The 20,661-nt window shown below is 47.6% G+C and overlaps 1 protein-coding gene across 1 annotated transcript in view; it reads left to right on the plus strand.

Annotated features, from left to right (window-relative positions):
• LOC135907652 (chymotrypsin-1-like) overlaps positions 1 to 19,872 on the plus strand; it is a 79,706-nt gene extending 59,834 nt beyond the window's left edge. Inside the window, exons 5-8 of the mRNA XM_065439347.2 lie at positions 4,184 to 4,331; positions 10,958 to 11,069; positions 13,536 to 13,699; positions 19,445 to 19,872. Of these exons, the coding sequence (XP_065295419.1) occupies positions 4,184 to 4,331; positions 10,958 to 11,069; positions 13,536 to 13,699; positions 19,445 to 19,660 (640 nt within the window). The 3' untranslated portion in view covers positions 19,661 to 19,872. The remainder of the gene's footprint in view (positions 1 to 4,183; positions 4,332 to 10,957; positions 11,070 to 13,535; positions 13,700 to 19,444) is intronic.
• The last annotated feature ends 789 nt before the right edge of the window (positions 19,873 to 20,661 follow it).

Raw genomic sequence — 20,661 nt, forward strand, 5'->3', positions numbered from 1 at the left:
CTCCTCCAGCGGACGCTCGGTCACGTGACCTGCACACAGGGCGCGCGAGAGGGTGCTCTCATGAAGCCACCAGTCTTTTCGGCGCACCCTCCGAAGCTTCCCTTGCCCCTTTAGCCTACGGCGTTAGGGAGTGTCGTAATTGCCGGTGAATTTTTGTTGTGAGTGAGCGACTTAAACGTCAGCGTCATTTGTTAAAGGACTCTGGTAACGCGCGGGTGTATCACTTAACCATTGTTATAGGCTTGAATTTTTCTTTAAGCTTAAGGCCAATGGTTTTCAGTGAGCGCATGATTAGCAGTGAGACGCGTTGGTTGCGCTCCGCTAGCGCACGTTGTTAGATATGGCGCCATTTCCTGAGGCTACTTCGAGTTCCCCAAACCACTTCGAAATGCAGCACAGCTAATTGAGGAATGCAGAAGCTGGAAAGCACATTCCAGAGGAGCGGCCGAGCAAACAAGTTTAAGGCAACAAGTTCACGTGCCAACAAGTTCGTGCGCCGCCGGGATTAGCAGGTGGGCATCCGACAATGGAGCATGAGCAGCCCTCCCCTTCTCCTCGTTAGAAGTGCATTGCCAGTCTGCGAGGCAAGACCACAGAGAGCCGCCAGGTGTGACACCGCGACACGGGCGCCTACCATTGGCTGAAAGTGGCGTCATCGGAGCGGACTCTCCCATTGGTCAAACATGACGTGACTTACAGTGCTCGAAGGGCTTATAAGAAGCCTTCCAGAGATTCTGGGACATTCCCTGATTCCCTGATTCACCTCTCTCGAACTTCTTGCCGCGGGCCGCAGCGTCCGAGTTGCTGCCGGCCCGTAATGTCTGTACGACTGTTACTGGACGCTCACCTCCTTGTAAATAATGTAGAATAAATACTCCCAAGTTTTGGGTTTTTCATCCCGAAGTCCGTCCTTCAACCCCTACAACGTCCTATGCAGACGGGATGAATGTTAACGGCTGCATCCCCCGTGTGCGCTGAAGGCGGCAGTGTTCCGAGTTTTATCTTAAGCGTTCATGGAAGCTGTTAAGAGTTGACCCGTTTTTTAAAATGTCCTTCTGGGTGCGTAAGTTACGGAAGTTTAGTTTAGCGGTTCCCTTAAAGGCGGTCCTGCGTGGAGAAAACCTCTGCGTGAGGTGCAAGCATGCGCTGTGAATTGTGACCTAAATATTGGCGATACTTTCGCCACGTACCGGCAGAGTCAACAAGGCTGCTCAGTGGCCCCAGTACGTGCGATAAGTAGTCCACTGTGATAGAGTGTGAAGAAGCTGTTGATGAAGTTATGCCGTCTAAATGTTATGAAGCATTAGTTACTTAGAGACTTTTCCTTTGGTTTAATTGTACGTATACATTTGCTATAGTAGAGCGCGACAGTCAAGCTTCGTCGGGCTCAGGGAAACGCAACCGCTCTCCCTGGTGGCACCTCCAAAATTTTGGCATTGAAAGTTTCAGTTCTTAGTTGAGCAGCTCATATTAAAATTGTAGTGTCATGCCCAGTGGTTTAACAGCTGATTCCGGGGTCGGTGATGGGTGTGCTCTCCGGTGGGATCGTGGGCACTTGCAGACCTCCTGTTGCACGCAGGAGATGATAGGTCGCGTATTGTGACCGAACAGTGCAGCCAAGCCGTCTCTCTCTCTGGGCGTCTGCGCGTTGTGTGGTACTGCGTTGCAGGGATCGGCTCTTCCGCACCGGTTGTTGTAGGATCGTTGCAAGCATTCCAAGTTTGTCGTTGTTACAGAAGGCCAAGCCGTTTTCTTGGTCACCAGCGATTCTCATCCCGCCCGCGCTGGCCAGTCAACATTTTCCGGGCCGCGTGGGAGATGCTAAGTTTTGCAAACTCGTCGAAGAGCGGAGGCCGGGGTCGGTGTGTTACCGACGTCAAACAGCATTCCACGGAGTCGATGCGGACGCTGAAATGCTGAAAGATTCGGCTTTCCTACCAGAAGGTGCGCCTTTCAGTGGCGACAATTTGGTAGACTTCGGCCTGGGAACTAGACGTCGGAGGGTTTCCCCGAATTTCACCGAGAGATAGCAGGACCTGGAGTGGCTTGGAGTGGCAGTGGCACTGACCTCTCCCCGGTCGTCGTTGAAACACTGGGTCTGGTATGCTTTCCCCTTTTCCAAGATCAGCTTGGAGCCGGCACGTACATCCTTCTGTTGTTCGGAGCCGGTGCGCTGCGTCATTACGAACCACTGCACTGGTTGAGGGAGACACGATCTGGTTACCCAGTGAGTGATCTATTGGAGCGTGCTTTCCCATAACGACGTAGTAGCTATGACCCGTAGCTTCTGCGTGCTACGATGTACGGCGCTCCGTGCTCCTGTGAGTGCGAGTATGACTTTTCTCTGTTAATAAGTTTGCCTCACCTATGTAAACAATCCGCCCTCTCCTTGTGCCGTTTCTCCATCCTCTCACCCTCGTACTCATCACTAAAAAGCAACCATCGTTAGGAAGGCACGGACGACATCATGGGCCCGCTAAGCCTCACTTTGGTCCCCCGGTCGCGAAGGTCATGGCAACCCGCTTCGAGACGCACGGATGGCGCAGGCTAGAGGCCCACCCCCCGCGGGACGCCAGACACGGAAGTCTGCGACCCCCAGATCGTATAGACTACAACCCAGTCACGCCATCTATGTTTACAGTAGCAGGAAAACCAGATGTGGACAACAGAAAGCCAGAAAACGAGAAGCAGGAGGAAACGGTTACCTTTCAGCCGCAAGTTATTCATTTATTTCGAAAAAAGAGAGAAATATTTAGGATGAAAGGAAGGAATAAATTGTATGTTTTGTTTTACGCTGCGCAATCTACAGATGTTCACATTGGCCGACTACATCTTGGCGCACAGGAAAAGAAGTGCGTTTCAGTTTAGTAGCTCTGGCTGCGCTGCTACTGAAAGCCGTAGCTGGGATTAGGTAGGTTCCTGTTTCGCCTCGCTTTTATTAAAAAAAGACGATAATGCACGACCGACGGTTGAATGGAACCTCTGCCGTTGAGCACAGCAGCCAAGCCCTCTAACCAATACAAGGCTCGATTTTTTTTGGCTCGTATGTCACTGATATTTGTAAGCTGTCAAGAAACGGGCAATATGCCCTGTTAGATGTGGCGCCGTTTGCTGAGGCGACTTCGAGTTCCCGCGGACCACATCGAATCGCAGCACATTCCAGAGGAGCGCTCGAGCCAACAAGTTAACATGCAAACAAGTTCGTACGCCGCCGGTGGAGATATTCAATGCTTGAGTTTTCCAGAAAACGAAGGGATAGTCCGGCATTGTTGCAAGGAAAGTGGGTCCGGAAACAAGACGGCTGCGATGTACCGGGAAGGCCTGGCAGCGTCGCCCCCATCTGGCTTTTGTGACGGCGATCAAGCAAGGGGGACCAGGCGGCGACTCTCTCCGCCTGGTGTGGCACCGCGGCACGTGCGCCAACCATTGGCCGAAAATGGCGTCATCTGAGGGGACTCTCACATTGATCAAACATGACGCGACTTGCAGTGCTCGAAGGGTTTATAAGAAGCATTCCAGAGATACCAGAGCATTCTGGAGGATTCCCTGATTCGCCTCTCCCGCAGCGTCCGAGTTTCTGCCGGCCCGTAATGACTGTACGACTGTTACTTGACTCTCACCTCTCTGTATATAATGTAAAATAAATCCCCCAAGTTTGTTTTCATCCCGAAGTCCGTCCTCCAACCCCTACAGCCCCGATGAGGTGCATACTTATCGAATTACAAAGCCAGCCAGCTCTTTCAAAGGATCGGTCAGCCACTTTCGCGTCTTTTTCGTTTGACTGCTGGGGCTCCAAGGAGCCCCAGATTGGCCTAGTCCGCGATATCGGCGCAGCCTGGACAATTGCGCGAGGCGAAATCGAACGTCCGCTTTTCGAACGTGTACAAGATAGCGGCCCTGGTACCTGCAAAACGGTTCGCATAAATTTATTCCTGCAGCAGCCTGCCATAATTTGTTTATATTATTTCCTAAAGACCTCTACATACGCTAAAGTTACGTATAACTGTAACGATGTTGGCTCCAGCTCTGTTCTGCTTCTTTTCCCCCACAATACTCTAAACGCCTCTTGCTTATCTTGACTGCTGACCACAGTATAGAGAATAAACATCTACCGGCGAAAAGAGTACTTAATGTATATACGCTGTTCTTGTTACAGTTGTTAACACACGCTTCTTTATTTCAGTGGCACCTTTGTGCGAAGGGTCGTGGTGGTCTACGAATCCAACCTGCTTGATTATGGTAATGGTAAAGCATTTGACGCTGAAAAGATGATGCTGCACCCAAAATTCGTAACCAATTATGAGCTGGTGCATGACGTCGCACTTGTGAAAGTAAGTGAAATTCTGAAGCATGCTTCAGCGATCATACAAGCACTTTAGCCTTATGCAGTACACTAAAAGGTGCACGCATAAAGAAGAGGTACAGCGCTTTTGTATTGCTATTTTAGACAAGATTTTAGTAAATATTCTGATTGAAGGGAATTAATATTTACAGGAATTTATGTCCTAGAGGGGCACACTCATGAATGAGGGACGCCGCATAGGAAAGCACCACTTTATTATCGACCAAGCCGGTATATCATAGCATGTGCCTACCTCGGCAGTGTTTTGCATACCGTCCCCAATGAAATTTAGTAGCAACAGAAGAAAGAAAAAGAATAGAAAATACATTCCTGAAAAATAGAATTGTACTGTACCAATGCCAGTCATTTAATTTAAAATCACATGTCATAACTGCGAACAAAAATGTCTGAATTCAGTTTTTCGAAACTAAACTGTTGCAAAGAGGAATATCAGTTTTCGATTTCGATATGCTGACAACGTTGCTTACAGGAGTCAGGCAGGTGACGTCATATGTGTGACGCCACAGAAGCTTCGCCGTCGGGGGACTGCGAAAATGCAAGTGCCTCCTCGTGCTCTTTACAAATGCCATCTGCGTAAACAAATTTTAAAGAAATATTTTTTTGCCCGTATATATCGACACGTGTACTTATCTTTATCGGGCGACCACGTTTCGCCGCTTAACAACTGTAATCGCACAGCGAGGGACGCGCCTGCATGTATCCGACGTTTCTGGAAAGTTATCGATGCTTCTACCCGGCTGTCTGTTGTCGCCGAACCTTATTGTGTTATCTGATTTCATCGCGTAACGCGAATGGTGTAAAGCTTCGTGGAAGGCACGCGGGTCCGAACGATTAGTCTGGAACGTTCGGCGACTGCTCTATAAAAGCCGACGCGCTTGACCCGCGGATCAGATTTACGACGATCGCCGATTGTGTTCGCCGCTCTCGTTGTGCTATAAGTGTAGGCTGTTTTGTGGGCACAGGTTCGCCCAATAAAAGCTAGTTTTTGCCTTTCACGGTATTGCTACTGTGTTCTTTGACGTCACGACCACGTGACAATATGCACTGTAGGTGTAAAGGAACCGTCAAAATTTGTTCAAATTGATCAGAACTTCATTTTCCCAGAAGTGATCCACAGAACCTGTTATATGCTATAGCCAGGACACAATAGTAAATGTAGTAGTAATAGTAATAGGACACAATAGTAAATGGGGCCACTTCTTTTTCTAATTTACATTAACGATCTACCAACGCATGTATCATGTAACATTCGCATGTTTGCAGATGATTGCGTAATCTACCGCAAAGTTACTAACACATCTGACCACACACTCATCCAGAACGATCTCAATAATGTACAAGAATGGTGTAATCGCTGGCTGATGAACCTAAATCCTAACAAATGTAAACTCGTGTCCTTCACTCGCAGCCGTAACCCCCACACATTTACCTATTCAATTGCTGATGTTCCAATAGTGTCAGTCCAATCATTCAAATACCTCGGTGTCATCCTATCTTGTGATCTGTCCTGGCGCTTGCACGCTACTAACATCATCTCAGCTGCTAATAGATCACTGGGATTTCTTAGACGACATCTGCGTCATACCCCACATCAAGTAAAAGCGTTGGCCTATAAACCATTTGTAAGATCGAAACTTGAATATGCATCTCCCATGTGGAATCCGCATCAGATTTATATCATAAATGCACTTGAGGCTGTGCAAAATCGCGCTACTAGGTTCATTCAATCTTCATATTCATACGATATCAGCATTTCATCGATGAAAGCGCAATCAGGCTTGGAAACGCTTTCTGTCCGTCGACAGGTTGCCACCCTCTCTCTCTTCCGCTCATTTTTTTCAGCTCCCTAAATCACCCACCGTACATCACGCCCCCTTCATACATATCTCATCGCACCGGTCATCCGCTTCAAGTTGCACGCGCACGTGCCCGGACCACCACTTTTCAAGCATCATTTTTTATTCGAGCATCAAGGGACTGGAACGGCCTTCCACACGCCATCGCAGCCATTACAAGCCCATCTGCCTTTGCTGAAGCTGTTGTCACCCATATCTCAAGATGAACGCCTGTTTCTAATGTTTATTTTATTAACCACCCCTTATGTAATACCCCTCTAATGGGGTTTTTAAGGTAATAAAGTGAAGTGAAGTGAAGAGGAGCGCCTAACCCACAGGCAAAAAAAAAAAAAAATAAAGAAACCTTTATTGGACTTGCATATTACAAAGCGTTATTTTACGTACTATATTATTATTTAGGCTTTTGAGCAATTATTGCTTACCGGTGCTGCGCAAGTGTGTGCGCTGTCAGAAACGACGACAGTTGACCTTGATTGGTGGAAAGTTGTTGGGTATACTGACATCGCATAACTGTAGATGGGATTAAACACACAGCACGAGGAATACCGAAGAAAGGGAAAGAAAAAAAAAACTTGAAAATACCGAAGGCGTTGTCAGGTGTGCCATGTACGAAACTGGTTGAAGTAGCTCCTTGGTAGTGCACTCACCCAGTTGCCAGCCTCCGGAACCAGAAGTACACCGAAGACCTCCTAAATCGCTCTTTCCATATTGCCAGCCCTGCAGCTTTCCACGTCGTCATTGGCGCTGGCCTATCAGATGATGTTAACGCAAATACAGGGCCTCTTCAATATTCGGCGTTTTAACAGCCCACTGTCTTCTGGTAGCCAGACGGCAGCTAGATAGTTCCTGCAGCGCTCACAGATGACGTCTTGACCACGTGGATAGGGAACCGAAGAGGAGTCTAAGCCGCCCGAACGTCGCGAAATCGAATGCCGGGACAGCTTGCGCCGGGATAAGCGTAAACGTGCCACTAGCACGGCAGCGATCGTTGCAGCACCACCCCGTGTAGTCGGCGTGCCTGAGCGTTGCTCGCTTGAAATGCGTACGCTTGCCCTGAGCGCTGAAGCGGTATTGGCGTGCAATGGAATTCGAGGATGCGATAACTCTCGGGAGATCTTGCGCGACTCGGCAAAAGATGCGCGTCATGCCAAGTTTACTATGATCGCAGAGGACAGTGCACAGTTGGCACTCAGAATGCTAGTGTTCCAGAGCGGCCGTGGCAAAAAAGAAAAAAAAAAGAAAAGAAAGAAACGCCGTCCTGTTCTAAAACGCGAAATCTCACGAAAGTTATCGAATCCCCCAAAGGCAACCGCTAGATGATACTTGCTTGCAGCGATGCCGTCGACCAGCGGGCGCTTGTGGCCAAATCGGCAAATGCGTGCCTATCATTGGTGATGACTGGACGGCGTGCACTATGCCTTCACTTATGCTTGCCCACGCTCACCACTGTTCACGTTTTATTTCACGCTGATAGTACAAGCTTTCGCGGCAACATGCTTGGGCTTCGATTTAAAAAGGATGTGTCGGGTAATCGGGTCTCTCTTAATTCTGGCCCCTGCGCCAATGAATATGGAGCTGGCACGTGGAAATGGGGTCACTGGAACGCCGCGGTCGAACGACCGATAATCAAACATATGTGCGGTTAATTACATAGACCGGCTCATCAAGCCAATCACCGCATTTCACTGGCATCGACGGGCTAGTCGGAAGACGTCCTTTTGACGTCATTCACGAAGCCCATTATTGATAGCGTTAGTACCTTTCATGTCTTCGCCGCGTTTTCACTCAAGGACTTTGAAGGTCGACTGAACGACGGGACACATAAAGCCTTCGCCCTAATAAGCGACGATGAAGTAATCCAGGCTGTTTTCTCGTTTTGCCCTACCGTGCATCACTAAGATAAGAAAATCCTCCACCTGTATGACAAATCAAACCATGCCGCGCTCAACAACAAGTTAGTTCCATTCAAATCGGGTTTTGAATATAGCTCGATACAAGAAAACTTGTTGCTTTTAGAAGATAAAATGAACCTCGTTGCGCTGAACCTCGTTGAATGTCCCAGCGCAGTTTATTCCGATAAGTTCGCTTCGAGTTAATCGTTATGGACCATGGTTCGCGAACGTGGGGAAAGAACTAGGTAGCAAAAAGAAAAAAAAGAAAATGTCTGTGCCGCCTTATTAGACTAAGGCAGAGTTCAAGCTCCCGGGAAAACTACTATGCAGCAGAAAGCGCATACTCCGCAGCTATCCGGCAGCCGAAGGACTAATTTTTTTTCTTTTCGACTTACCATGCATGATAACCGATAACACAAAAACATTCTGGCTAGTAATCAACACGAAGTTATCCCCTATTATAAAAATTTTCAATGATGGCGAACATTTGTCCCAGCTTGACTGTGCCATCATGTTCAACAGTGCATTTTTATCAGTATTGACCACCGAACCGCAGGTGCCTCTTCCCGCTTTCCGTGTTCCTACCCCGTCTTGAAGGTCGGGCATTGCTTTTTCGCGAGATTAAATATCTGCACTGAGTGATAACCTCAAACTATCGTCATCAGCCGGTGTTGACGAAATCACCTCAAAGCAAAAAAAAAAAAAAATTATCTCCGAGATGTATCTCACCTTGCTGTTCTCACAGTCACTGCCATCAGGCACCCTATCAGACGCGTGAGAAATGGGCAAGGTCGTTCTTCAAAACCGGTAACTGCGAACAGCTCTTAATCTATCGTCCCGTTTCCATAACTGGTGTCACTCGAGAAATCATGGAACATGTAATACACTCGCACACATTTAATGATCTAGACAGCAACTTCTTTTTCCATCCATCACAGCACGGTTTCCGCATATGTCTGTCATGTGACATTCAGTCAGCCACCTTTCTTAATGACCTATTCAAACCTCGATACGAACACTCAAAGGGATATCATCTTTGTTGAATTCGCAAAGGAGTTTGATAAAGCAGCCCGTCAGTGCTTAATATTAAAATTTTTCAGTTGAAGTTTTGCACGCTGATGACTTAACATGAATAAACGAATTTCTTAGGAACTGCTCACAGACCGTCAGTATTGACAGCACTACTTGATACTTTCTTCTCGTTACATGCGGTGTTCCGCTAGGTTCGGTATTAGGTTCCCTCCTGTTCCTAATAGACATAAACATTCTATTACTGCACGTTACCTCTCATATTCGAACGTTTGCTGACGACTGCACTATATACCAATCTATCACGAACATTAACGGCCACATTTCCTGCAGAAAGACCTAAACAGCATCACCGAATGGTGTGATTGCTGGTTCATGACCAATAACCCTACTAAACATAAATCAATTTCAGTTTCCCGTAGTAAAAAACGTTACCACCTCCTTAAACAATTACTACTTCGCCACTGGCACTGCGGACACGTTTAAGTATCTAAGCGTTACTATCACGCACGACCTAAGCTCGTACGTAGCTAACATCACATCATCTACCAATAAGAACCTTAGAATTTCTCATAAATGTAACCTTCGCAATGCTCCTCAGCATGGGTAATTACTTGCATATTGGGCACAGGTCAGTCCGAAACTCGAATATACATCGCCCACATGGAATCCTCACCAGATTTACCTTGTACCAATGCATTAGAATCCATGCGAAATCGAGCCACAATGTGCGTTCACTCGACATAAATAAAATCGTACGGCAATTAGAGCGACGCCATTAAAAGCAGAATCGGGGTTTAGACATCCTATGCCATCGGTGCCGTATCGCTAGCTTGTCGTTATCTCACAAGTTCTGCACCAGTACACTTCGCCACGTCCCTTAAATTCTACCACGTTCACGCATATCACTACGTACAGGCCATGCTCTAACTGACGCTAGCTCGCGTGCCACCCCCCCCCCCCCTCCCCAAGTACTGTCGCCTTCTTGTTATATCACGTCCTCCCCTCGCACAGCCGCAGTCTGGAATGGCCTTTCCCACCCCATCACTGCCGTCATCACTTCAGCTGGCTTCATGGATGAAATAACAAGTGCTTTGCAAATAATATTGGGAACAACCTTTTTAGTTATTTGTATTCCCACCCCTTGTGTAACACCCCGTAAGAGATTTTGCAAGGAAATGAAATGAAATGGAAAGGAATAGAGTGCCAGAGCGTTGTGTGCGTATCTTTCATGACTGGTTGTGCACATAAACAATTTCAAACGATGCGTTATGCGTGTCTCGTTCTTCAAGTATGTTTTCGCAAGCGTCATGGAAGTTTCGTTGCGATTGTCGCCACAGAGACGCCCATTATTGATGTGGTTCCCCAGTGTTCCAAATCTGTTAGGTGCATTTACATGTTCATAATTGTCTGCATAGTTGTGACTGTCGCTGGATTTGACGTTACGTGAAAAAGACCGATTTGATTTTATTAGACACATGTTGTTATGACGAGTAAAGATCGTTAAATCTACACGAATCTTTAAGGTGAATGTAACTATGCTTTGGCAGTTGTAACCATGACTAAACTTTACCTGAATTGCTCGCCACTCTATATATACTGGCATGCAGCAGGGAGCGATATACAGTCTTTCATTGGCCTATATTTACAAAATCATGCTGTTTAGTACTGAAAAAAAAACGCATTACTGTTGATGTGACGTTACCTCCGCAATTGCTGATTGTTTAAATCAGTCTGATGCCTTATGTGGATGTCATCTGTTGAAACATTTTCTCTTAATCTGGAAATGACCAGTTACATAACGTTTCATTGAACAGCTGGCAGTGGACCTGGAATTCAACAGACAGGTTAAACCAGTGTGCCTACCTACAGCAAAAATGGACCTTGCAGGCAAGACTCTTGTAGTTGCCGGCTGGGGATCAACAGAATGTAAGTAGCAAGGTTTTTATAGTGCAACGTTTAAGCTATGTTTGTTATAAATGAGGAAATGCATAAGCTCTGAGGCAAGATGGCAAGGTGACGGCGTTTGGCATTTGCAGAACTAAGCACATTTAGCGTGCGAAAGATGCACAGTTACCGTTTCACATACTTCCGTCAAAATAGCGGATAACTGCATGTTGCTCCACTGCTAATTGTTAGGCTGACGGCACAAATGCGTTCCCAACAGATATTGCTTGCCTAGCTTAGAGCCATGAAAGACCAGAATACACAGGTCTCCGTAACCCGTTTTTCTGATCAAACGGAAGTTTCATGGCCACCAGCTTCGGACTACACCATTTTACGAATATACTTAGCTCACACTTTTTTTTCTAAATTTCAGTGGAGACAAGGTAGAAAGTGCCGTACAGAATGCGAAGCACGTAGTGCTTCCCGCATACGTTTCCTGGTAAAGATTACTGCCGCGTAAGCTGCCGCACCGACGGCATCTTGCGACGTAGGATTTACGTCACTAAGCTTTCGTATATGAAAGAATCACCCTAGCAACTGATTTCAATGTTGTTGCAGCAGCGCTATGGACGATGGCGTGCTGTCAAATTTATCACCACTACCATTGCTACCATTACTCTGAATTACTATTATTACCATTACCCTAAAGCAAAAAAGCATTTCGTTTCACCCTCAGCAGTTGTAGCGGTGGTTTTCCACAGCTTCTCTGGTCCACTATCGCAGCGCCGCGAAAGTGGTCCCCCCCCCCACACCCCCCCCCACACGGCAAGCTTTGCCTTTGAACTAAAAACGTTGGCTAAAAGTGAATTTTCTTACAACTCTTCAAGTGTCTTGTTACCGCCAATATTTTTACAACATTTGTTTATTCGTTAGAAAAATGGAAGACACAGGCTGTACATTATATAGGACAGGGTCCCGAAATTAAAGATTGCAATGGCGCCCTCAGGACACTTACCTAAGAGGAATGACGCGCTCTGCGTCCTTTTGGCTGTTATTTTACATCCATCATCTCCCACAGGCCAGACTTCGGCTGTCTCTCACCGAATAAACACAGGTAATTCCGTCCCATCAACCATCAACCTTACCATGTGTCCACGTAAGAGCGTGAAACCATTCAAACGAAAATGAAGATGCTCGCTAAGAACATAACCGAACCATCAAATAGTCCTTGACCGTCCCTGCCGATATCTCCGAAAATAGATGGCCCACGTATGGGGAGTTTTTTTTGTTTACCACGCCCAGAACGACACGAAAATTTCCTTGAACTGTAGAGACACATAACTTCGCCGTGAGAGAACTCCGTCTCTATTCCAACCTGTAAAAGTGCACGCACGAAGTTGTACTATCGGTGTCAAATGAAAGGTGAACAGCGGAGCGCGTGCCCTAAGCATAAGTGACGGTGTAGCGCGCCGCCCAGTCATCGCCAATGAGAGGCCCGCACACCCGGTGTGGCCGGTCGGCACTCGTTTTGGCTAAACGCGCTCAGCACACCAATGCCGGCCACCGTCGCGGCTGCCAGCGATACGGGGCTGCGCAAATGTGACGATTCAGAGAATGATGTGGCGCACCTGCGGCAAACCACGTGAGCCAATCTATAATGATGACGGCGCAAATTGCTGGGCACGCATCGCTGTGCACGTCGGTGAACTGTTCGACAATACTCGCCGTAAACTGCAAAATTTAGCTTCTGTTGTCTTTTATTTGTGTTTTCCACCTTTCGAATGAGGGATTCAGCTCGCAGGCGAGAACATTTCACTATTGGGGGATCGCGCGGTGCGACAAAATCAGCAAATACGTTCCGGTCAATGGTGATGACTGGACGGCGCGCACTATACCTTCACCTATGCTTGGGCCACGCTCGCTGCTGTTCAGGTTCCGTTTGACGCTGATAGTACGTCTACTTTCATTTTGAGTCAAATTCATTTCAAGTCGCTACGTCTTGCAAGCTCACCGCCTACAATTCGTGAATGGCGATATGTGCCAGGAAGTAGGTAATTGCTAAGTTAATTAGTGATTTTTGGTAATGACTTGAATACGTGTTTTGATTTCTTGTAGGAATGCCCCCCTCTTCAAATAATCGAGCTCAAGGACAAGAATGATCCTATCTGACACAGGCGACATTTAAAAATTCCTGAAGACTTAGGAAGAATACGTATATATCACGAACAGAGTGCAAAATACAAACCGCACGATTAGAAATATGTAACTTCTTTTCGCATTGCCTGGCACATGCTTACCACTCCTGTATAAAAGAATGCATTGAATGATTTCCAAGTAAACCGGAAATTCAGCTGCGGGTCAGTGCTCTTGTAGTGTCCTTCTAGCATATTTACGTTGCTATTAGCTTCTCAAAACCAACTATTGTTCGCGATTGACTTTTAATTCACGTAGCGAAGATATTGTGGAAAATGGGTATTGTCCTGATTTTATTTTCTTTTTTCTATATAGCTGCAAAGATGAGCAAAATCCTTCTGCACGCAGAAGTTGTTGCTCTCACAGATGATGAGTGCCAAGCATTATTACCAAGAATTGTACATCCCATCACGCGGGATCGCGTCCTGCATCCTGGTCCCGCAATTTGTGCTTCCGGCGATAACCAGGGCTCCTGTGGGGTAAGCACAGTTCACAGTTGCTTTAGGAAGTCAAGGTCATGTACAGAGTGTTTATCTAATGGATTACTCTTTAGTTAGCTGCATTGAGGATATGCCGCTTTCTCACTGATAGTGGCTTTTCGTGGCTCCGCTTTTGTGGTGGGGCGTTGCCGCATATTTTGCCCGAGAGAAGATGTCCCTACCCTCACAGGAGAGCTGTCTAACCTGAAGCCACTCCCCACACATTTCGACGGACCGCAAAAGCGGGCGATGAGCGTGCGGTTGTAGAGGCTTTAATCTAACCGAGTGGCGGGGAAGTGTTCCTTGTCCAACGCCAATCATTGGCCACGAGGTAACATCTTGGCGCCGTCTGCCGCCAGCCACCAGAGTTACGTACGAAACTTGGCCAGGTAACGAGCTGCCTGCTACTAACTTAGTAGCGGGGTCTCATTCGTTATCCAATGCCAATCATTGGCCACGATGACGTATTTTGGCGCCGTCTGCCGCCATCCACCCGAGTTACGTGTTAAACTTCGTCACGTACCGAGCTGCCTGCTACTAGCCGAGTTGCGGGGGCGCATTCGTTATCCGACGCCACCGCCATGGTTGCTCAGTGGCTATGGTGTTAAGGCTCAACCAGACGTACGCGTTCCAAAGCGTCCGCACACGCCGCACTGACTCGACGTCGCGTCGCGCCCGACGGAGGAAGAGGGCGCGCACCCAAACGATGCACGAGTTGCCGCGCGTAGCCGCGCGTCTCGCCGCGGCGGCGCAGTGTTGCTAGCTTGCCATGTTCAAGGCAGTCTAGCCTTCGCTTAATGGACACGTTAAGCATGTGTATTACATATTGCAAGAAAACACAATAAAAGCGGGGAAGGCGAAGCTAACTTCACCACAGACTTCACGACACGCGCGTGGAGCCGGAGAGATTGCTCAAACACATCACGCTAGGCATCTCGGAGACGACGAGCGCGCCACCTGTCGCTGTCATGACAAAATGCCGCATCGCCATACGCGGCGCAGCCCAGCCGATGCTGACACCTCCCATTCTAGCCACCCTACCCGGGCTTGCCTGAACGTCGCGCGATGAGTCGTTCCAGAAGTGACGTTGGCTTGCCGTGGTCATGTGAGGTGCGTCATGCTACTGACGCGAGCGGCAGCTTCCGGCGCGGGCGCGAAAAACCTAGCGGTTGTAGGTCTCGACGCCGCCGCGCGCCTACACGCGAAACAGCCTCCGCGCCTGACGCCGTACGCGCCCAGGCGTGGTGCAGCGCGTGCGGGCGCATTGGAACGCGTACGTCTGGTTGAGCTTTTAGGCTGCTGAGCGCGAGGTCGCGGGATCAAATCCCGGCCACGGCGGCCGCATTTCGATGGGGGCGAACTGCGAAAACACCCGTGTACTTAGATTTAGGTGCACGTTAAAGAACCCCAGGTGGTCGAAATTTCCGGAGTCCCTCACTACGGCGTGCCTCATAATCAGAAAGTGGTTTTGGCACGTAAAACCCCATAATTTTTTTTTTATCCGACGCCAATCATTGGCCACGATGACATATCCTGGCGCCATCTGCCGCCAGCCACCCGAGTAACGTGCGAAACTGGGTCACGTACCGAGATGCATGCTAAGGAGAGGCCGGGCGCTACGTTTTCTGTATAATGGCCACGGAATTTCGGCCGTTCGTCGAGAATATTCTTACGCCATGTAGTATTTTGTTTCGATACAAATGTTTTGTGCGCTGTGGGAGAAAGACGCTGTCAATTTCCGCCGCATTTATGAAACTTTGGTTTGCATGTGGCCTGCACGGCAGATGTATCACGGGGAACTGGACAGACAGGCCTTTCCGGCATCTCACCTGTCACTAAAATCTGGCGGAACCCCTTTAAAGCAAGAAAGTATCGGGACAATATCACTGCGCTTGGGCCTGAATTGTTGTGCATTTAGGAAGCATGAATCTGGTCGCCGAATAAAGGCTCCTGGTGACTAAAGATATGAAAGCTTATAGGAAGTTACAGAACACATACGGGTTCCTTAGTCGCACTGTTTCTCCTAAACGTCAGTGAACTTTTCAGCGAGCAGCGATAAGCTTTGCGTTCTTTTTAATAGGCTACCTGACTTGGCGAGTTTTTGCTAATCTCCACTATTACTGATGACTTGATTTGTGTTAATTGTGCGCGGTGTATTAGGAGCGAGTTAATCGTAGTACCGAAGGATTAGAAGTAGCGCTTGTTGTTTTGTGCTGTCGTGTCGCTGTCGACTCCTGGCGACACCACGAATTAGAGCACTCTACGGACCATTTATTTTTCTTGCTGGGGCCTATCCGAGCTTGCAAGTGCCATGCGGAGGCCCACCCAAACCCTGCCAGGTGGTTTCAAACCTAGCTCGTACCTGACCTGGCGGGGCGGGATTCGGCCTGTTATGCCTTGAGCATAACCAAACATGGTCCAGTTTTGGGTTATTGTGAAGGTATTAGCTACACACAGAGCATTTTTCTAGAGAATCCTGACTGTGTCAGGATTTCCAGTGGCGCACTTGTAGACAAATGAACCGGTCAAACAAAAATACAAGTTGTATCTTCGGTTCGTCTTGGTCGTGAATTAAAACGTGCCAGGAACGCACATACTATATTTTCCAAGTAGTAGCACAGTAACATATAGCGAAAGCAAAAGCGACCACTCATACACACACCGCTATAACCACTTAATCTGAGTACTCCACTTCAAAGAATCATAGCAACGTACAATGCCAGGACTCGAGCCAGTAATGTTGGCGGGAAATTTATAGCTTCGTGAAACAAATTGGTAACGCTTGTGTGCAGCCACATACATTTCACGTGCAACAAGCCTTTCTCATTGCTTCATTCGGCTTCATTCTAATGGCGTCTGCATTTCAGTGAGCAAATTAGGTGCTGTGTTTCGTAATATGAGTGAACTTGGACTTTCTCTGATTTTGTTGCGACATGTAGGGTGTTAAGCACAATGCAGTTACGGCACAGTCTCTCCGAAAATGCAGCGTGGAGCCGGACGTCGTGAGGCCACCAACCCGAATGGCGGCAACATAATCACGTGTACGCGTTTGATTATTATTTTTTCTTACCGCGTGTACCGATTTGTCGCGTTGCTGTCATCGCCACAATTTGAGCGATGGCTTTTCTTTTTAAAAAATAATACATGAAGAAATAGAAAGTTGCAGCTGAACGGGTTTGTGTACCAGCGGGCCCAGCGGGTGAGCAGAGAAGCCGGCCGATCGTTCGCTTGTCCCCTCTCCCCAGCGGAGGAGATGCAGCGGACCTTGTGTTTTTTCGAAATAAACATGGCGACCACCGCTAGTGCGCGCAGCAGAGGCATGTCATCGGTGCCGTCTTCTTAGGCGGCGCTGTCAATATGAAATCATATAATTACAACAAGCATGTACTTTGTTTAATATTTGCAGCGTAATAAGAGCAGGCTTGGCTTGTGTTCTTTTCATACTAACTCCAACCTTGCTCCAGAGGTGCCGAAAAAAAAAACGACTACTGGACCGACAGTAACTTCGACTTTCTTCGACAGGTGGGGCAGCAAAGCGCTCCGCTTGGCCGAACGAGGGATCGCTGAGCTAAAACTACTCCTTTCATGCTGTGCTCCGGTGCCCTCTTCGCACGCCCGCTCGTACAGCTGGGAAGTAAACCCGTTCAGCTGCACACACGCACACACATTCCACGCACACGCACGCACACACTCCACGAAAAAAAGCTGTTGGAATACTCTGAAAAATTCAAGTAGCTTTAGAAACATAACTGCTCCATATTGGGAGGTTGAACCGAACTGGCGATTACATTACGATTACATAAGCTGCAGTTGCCGGTAAGAACGAAAAGCAGTCAGGGTCTTTGAATGCTATCGCATTCCACCATTAAAGGCGAAGCCTAAGCGTCCTCCAAATTTTTCCTCGGGATTTTGAGAATGACAGCCCACAGACAAATGTAATTAAAAAAAAAACACCGACAGCGCATACCTTGATCTCTTCTCAGACTGAAATATTAAAAGTGCGAAAGGATAAAGGAAACCTGAAAATGCTGTGGTCTTTTTTTTTTTTGGCGGGGCCGTGCATGACCTCCGGAATCGGCCCATGCAAGAGGCCGCGTTTCTACCTGAAAACGTGCCATCGTGCACGGCGTTCCCCGTCAACGTTTCCTAGTAAACGTTGCGGTTACTTAAGCTGCAGTTGCCAGGAAGCGTGATAAGCAGTCAGAGATGTTCGGAAAATATTGCGTTCTAATTTTGACGACGAATAAGGAATTTTATCCATGACACCGGTACACCAGATAGGTTCAAGACAGGTTACAGCAAATTCACATTGTAGGCTTAAGTGTCCTCCAGATTTTTTCATTGTGTTTCCGGTTCGATTCGGGCTGCGGCACGTTTAAAAATGTCGGTTTGGGTTCGGTTCCATCCAAAGTTTCGTTTCAGTCATGGTTTTTGGTTCGAGTTCAGTTTGACATCCTACTGAATATGCTTTGAACTATGGAAGAATATTCAAGTAGCTTGAACAAAGAATGAGGAAATCAAACGGAAACCAGTAGCAAGTTGCATTATGACCTAGCACGTGTACCTGTATTTGTGCAGGAATACTAAAAAGACCATTTGCTGCAACATTAAAGAAACATCTCATAACTCGAATAAATCGTTTAAAATTGTTTATTCTTGTTCTTGCACTCAAGTGAACTCAGACAAGATCATACTTCGAGGCACATAGGGAAGAGGACCTAAGGAATTTTTCGTAAAGCTTTCAAAATTCAATCACATTTACCATCTCTTCAGCGCCTTCGCAATGCAAATACCTCTATAACTCGTCGCCGTGTTCTTGTGGTTCTGCGACGCCTAGTAAAGGGAATAAGGTTTCATACCTGCCGCCTCCCTCTTATACACCATTAAAGCAATGGCGCCGATTGATCAAGTCCTCAGGTAGTCAATGGAAGCAAGCCCTGTCGAAAACGCCGGTGGAGTTGGCTGAATATGTCTCAGCGGTATAAATCCCTCGGGTCCGAAATTTAGCAGTTAGGCATTCTAATGAACTGTGCTACAGAAGTATGTTAGGCCTTGTGGGGCCATCCATAGAAAGCTCAAGTTAATGCATAAAGCTTGTAGTTTGAAGATTCTAATAAGTGAGGCACATATATCAGTGCCCGTTGAAGAGACGCCGCGAACATGCACACTTGACACCGCGGTGTCAAAGCACAAACGGATAGGGTGTGAACGATCCATAAAATAACGTAATTTAATTTTTCATTTTAATAGGATTCGAACGCGGGTATTCTCTTCTCCACCTCCAGGCGCCTTGCTCCTGTGGCGATCGCTACCGTCGCAGCGAAAAACAATGTCGCCGATTACGCTTGCGTGTAAAAATTTCAGTTTCCGCGGTAGATGCGAGAGAAATGCGTTAGCATTACCTCGTACCTCTTTGAGGCGCCGGATACATGATTTAAACCACGTCCGCCACATTGCGAAATAATGTTCACACGTTACAATTGTCCAGATCAGACCATCAGCAGTTGTATTATATATATATACGCACTTGCATACGCTTCTAAACTCTCGCATCATCACTCTACCTCTACTATGCGACCGCCTTTGGCACACTTCACACACTCGCGCTCTTTTTTCCTCTTTCACACTCCTAATGCCAAGGCATTAAAAAAAGAAGGAGGCATAGGAGCTTAAGTCATTTCACGCATTTCTAATGTGCGTGTCAGGCTGATGACCTTCTGCATTTTCTCTTCTTTGCTCCGATAGGGGGATTCAGGCGGACCGCTAACGCTCACGAACGACGATGGAAGAACACTGCAAGTCGGAATTGTTTCGGCTGGTGTACCGTGCTATATAACGACTGGTATACCGTCAGTGTACGCACGTGTATCCAGCCACATCAGATGGATTCGAAGAGCCCTCAAAAGCCCCAGAAAGTGGACAAAGCTCGTGTATGCCCGGCCAGAATGGAACCTCGGCTAGGCAAAATGAGGCTCTTCGATTGTAACAGTGTTGAAAAGTCTACTCGGAATCGTCGGCTAATTGGTCAGTTATGTTGAAAAAAAAGAAACAACGCTAACACGCCGATAATACAGCCCCGCTCCCCCTCCCTATTCCTTGAAAAAAGAAATAAAAAAAAGAGGCAATGCTGAAACCCAGTTTATCAATAAAGTTGCTTATTCCATGCAATACAAGAGCTCGCAGCGCCAAGCGGTGTAGTTTTTTACTGTTTTCATTCTGGAAACGGCCGCCGACTCTCTAGGACGCTACATTGGAGAGCTATGGGTGATCTCGGAGTGGATGGAGTTCAGCACCGATAATTTTAATATCAAGCTTCACAAAGTGGTTCCTTGGGCGAGTTGTAATATTTCAGCCACGATGGCGATCTGCGCGCTACGTAAAACAAGCGACAAGAAACCGAGGAGGTAACATGGATGCAACGCTGTCTTCCAACAAAATTTTTTTTTCGGACAACCATAGGCTTATATGCGGGAAAACCAGAACAGGAATCAAAGGACAAAAAACCGACAAAGCTCTTAAAATGTGACACAGGCGCTAAGAAACGCGCGGAGGATGGAATCCGTGAATGGTTACGTCACCCGGAGACGTCGCGAACGCGCCAGATACGAACGTTACCGTGTTCAAACATTTCCGTGCAAGGTGCGCTGCGTCGGTCACGTGGTATACGTCGTCGCTTTAGCGGCATCTGTTGCTGCCACCTACCCGGTGTTCTGGCGCTTCTTAAATATATATATATATTGTCGCGAAGCACTTTGGGCAGCAAGCGTTCGCGACTAGAACGTTGGAGCAGCGAGAGGTAGTGTAGCCGACCGAGCACCGAAACAAGGTTGTTCTTTCTCGTCGTCGTTGTCTCTCTCCTAGCCACAGCCCCACTGCTCTCTATTTTACAGTACAGTTATCTCCCCCGCGGAAAAGGAAGCCGTCCCGGTGACCTACGGGTAGGAGAGCACAGGCGGATCATA

The sequence above is a fragment of the Dermacentor albipictus genome, chromosome 10 (assembly GCF_038994185.2).
Source record: "Dermacentor albipictus isolate Rhodes 1998 colony chromosome 10, USDA_Dalb.pri_finalv2, whole genome shotgun sequence".
Classification (NCBI taxonomy): domain Eukaryota; kingdom Metazoa; phylum Arthropoda; class Arachnida; order Ixodida; family Ixodidae; genus Dermacentor; species Dermacentor albipictus.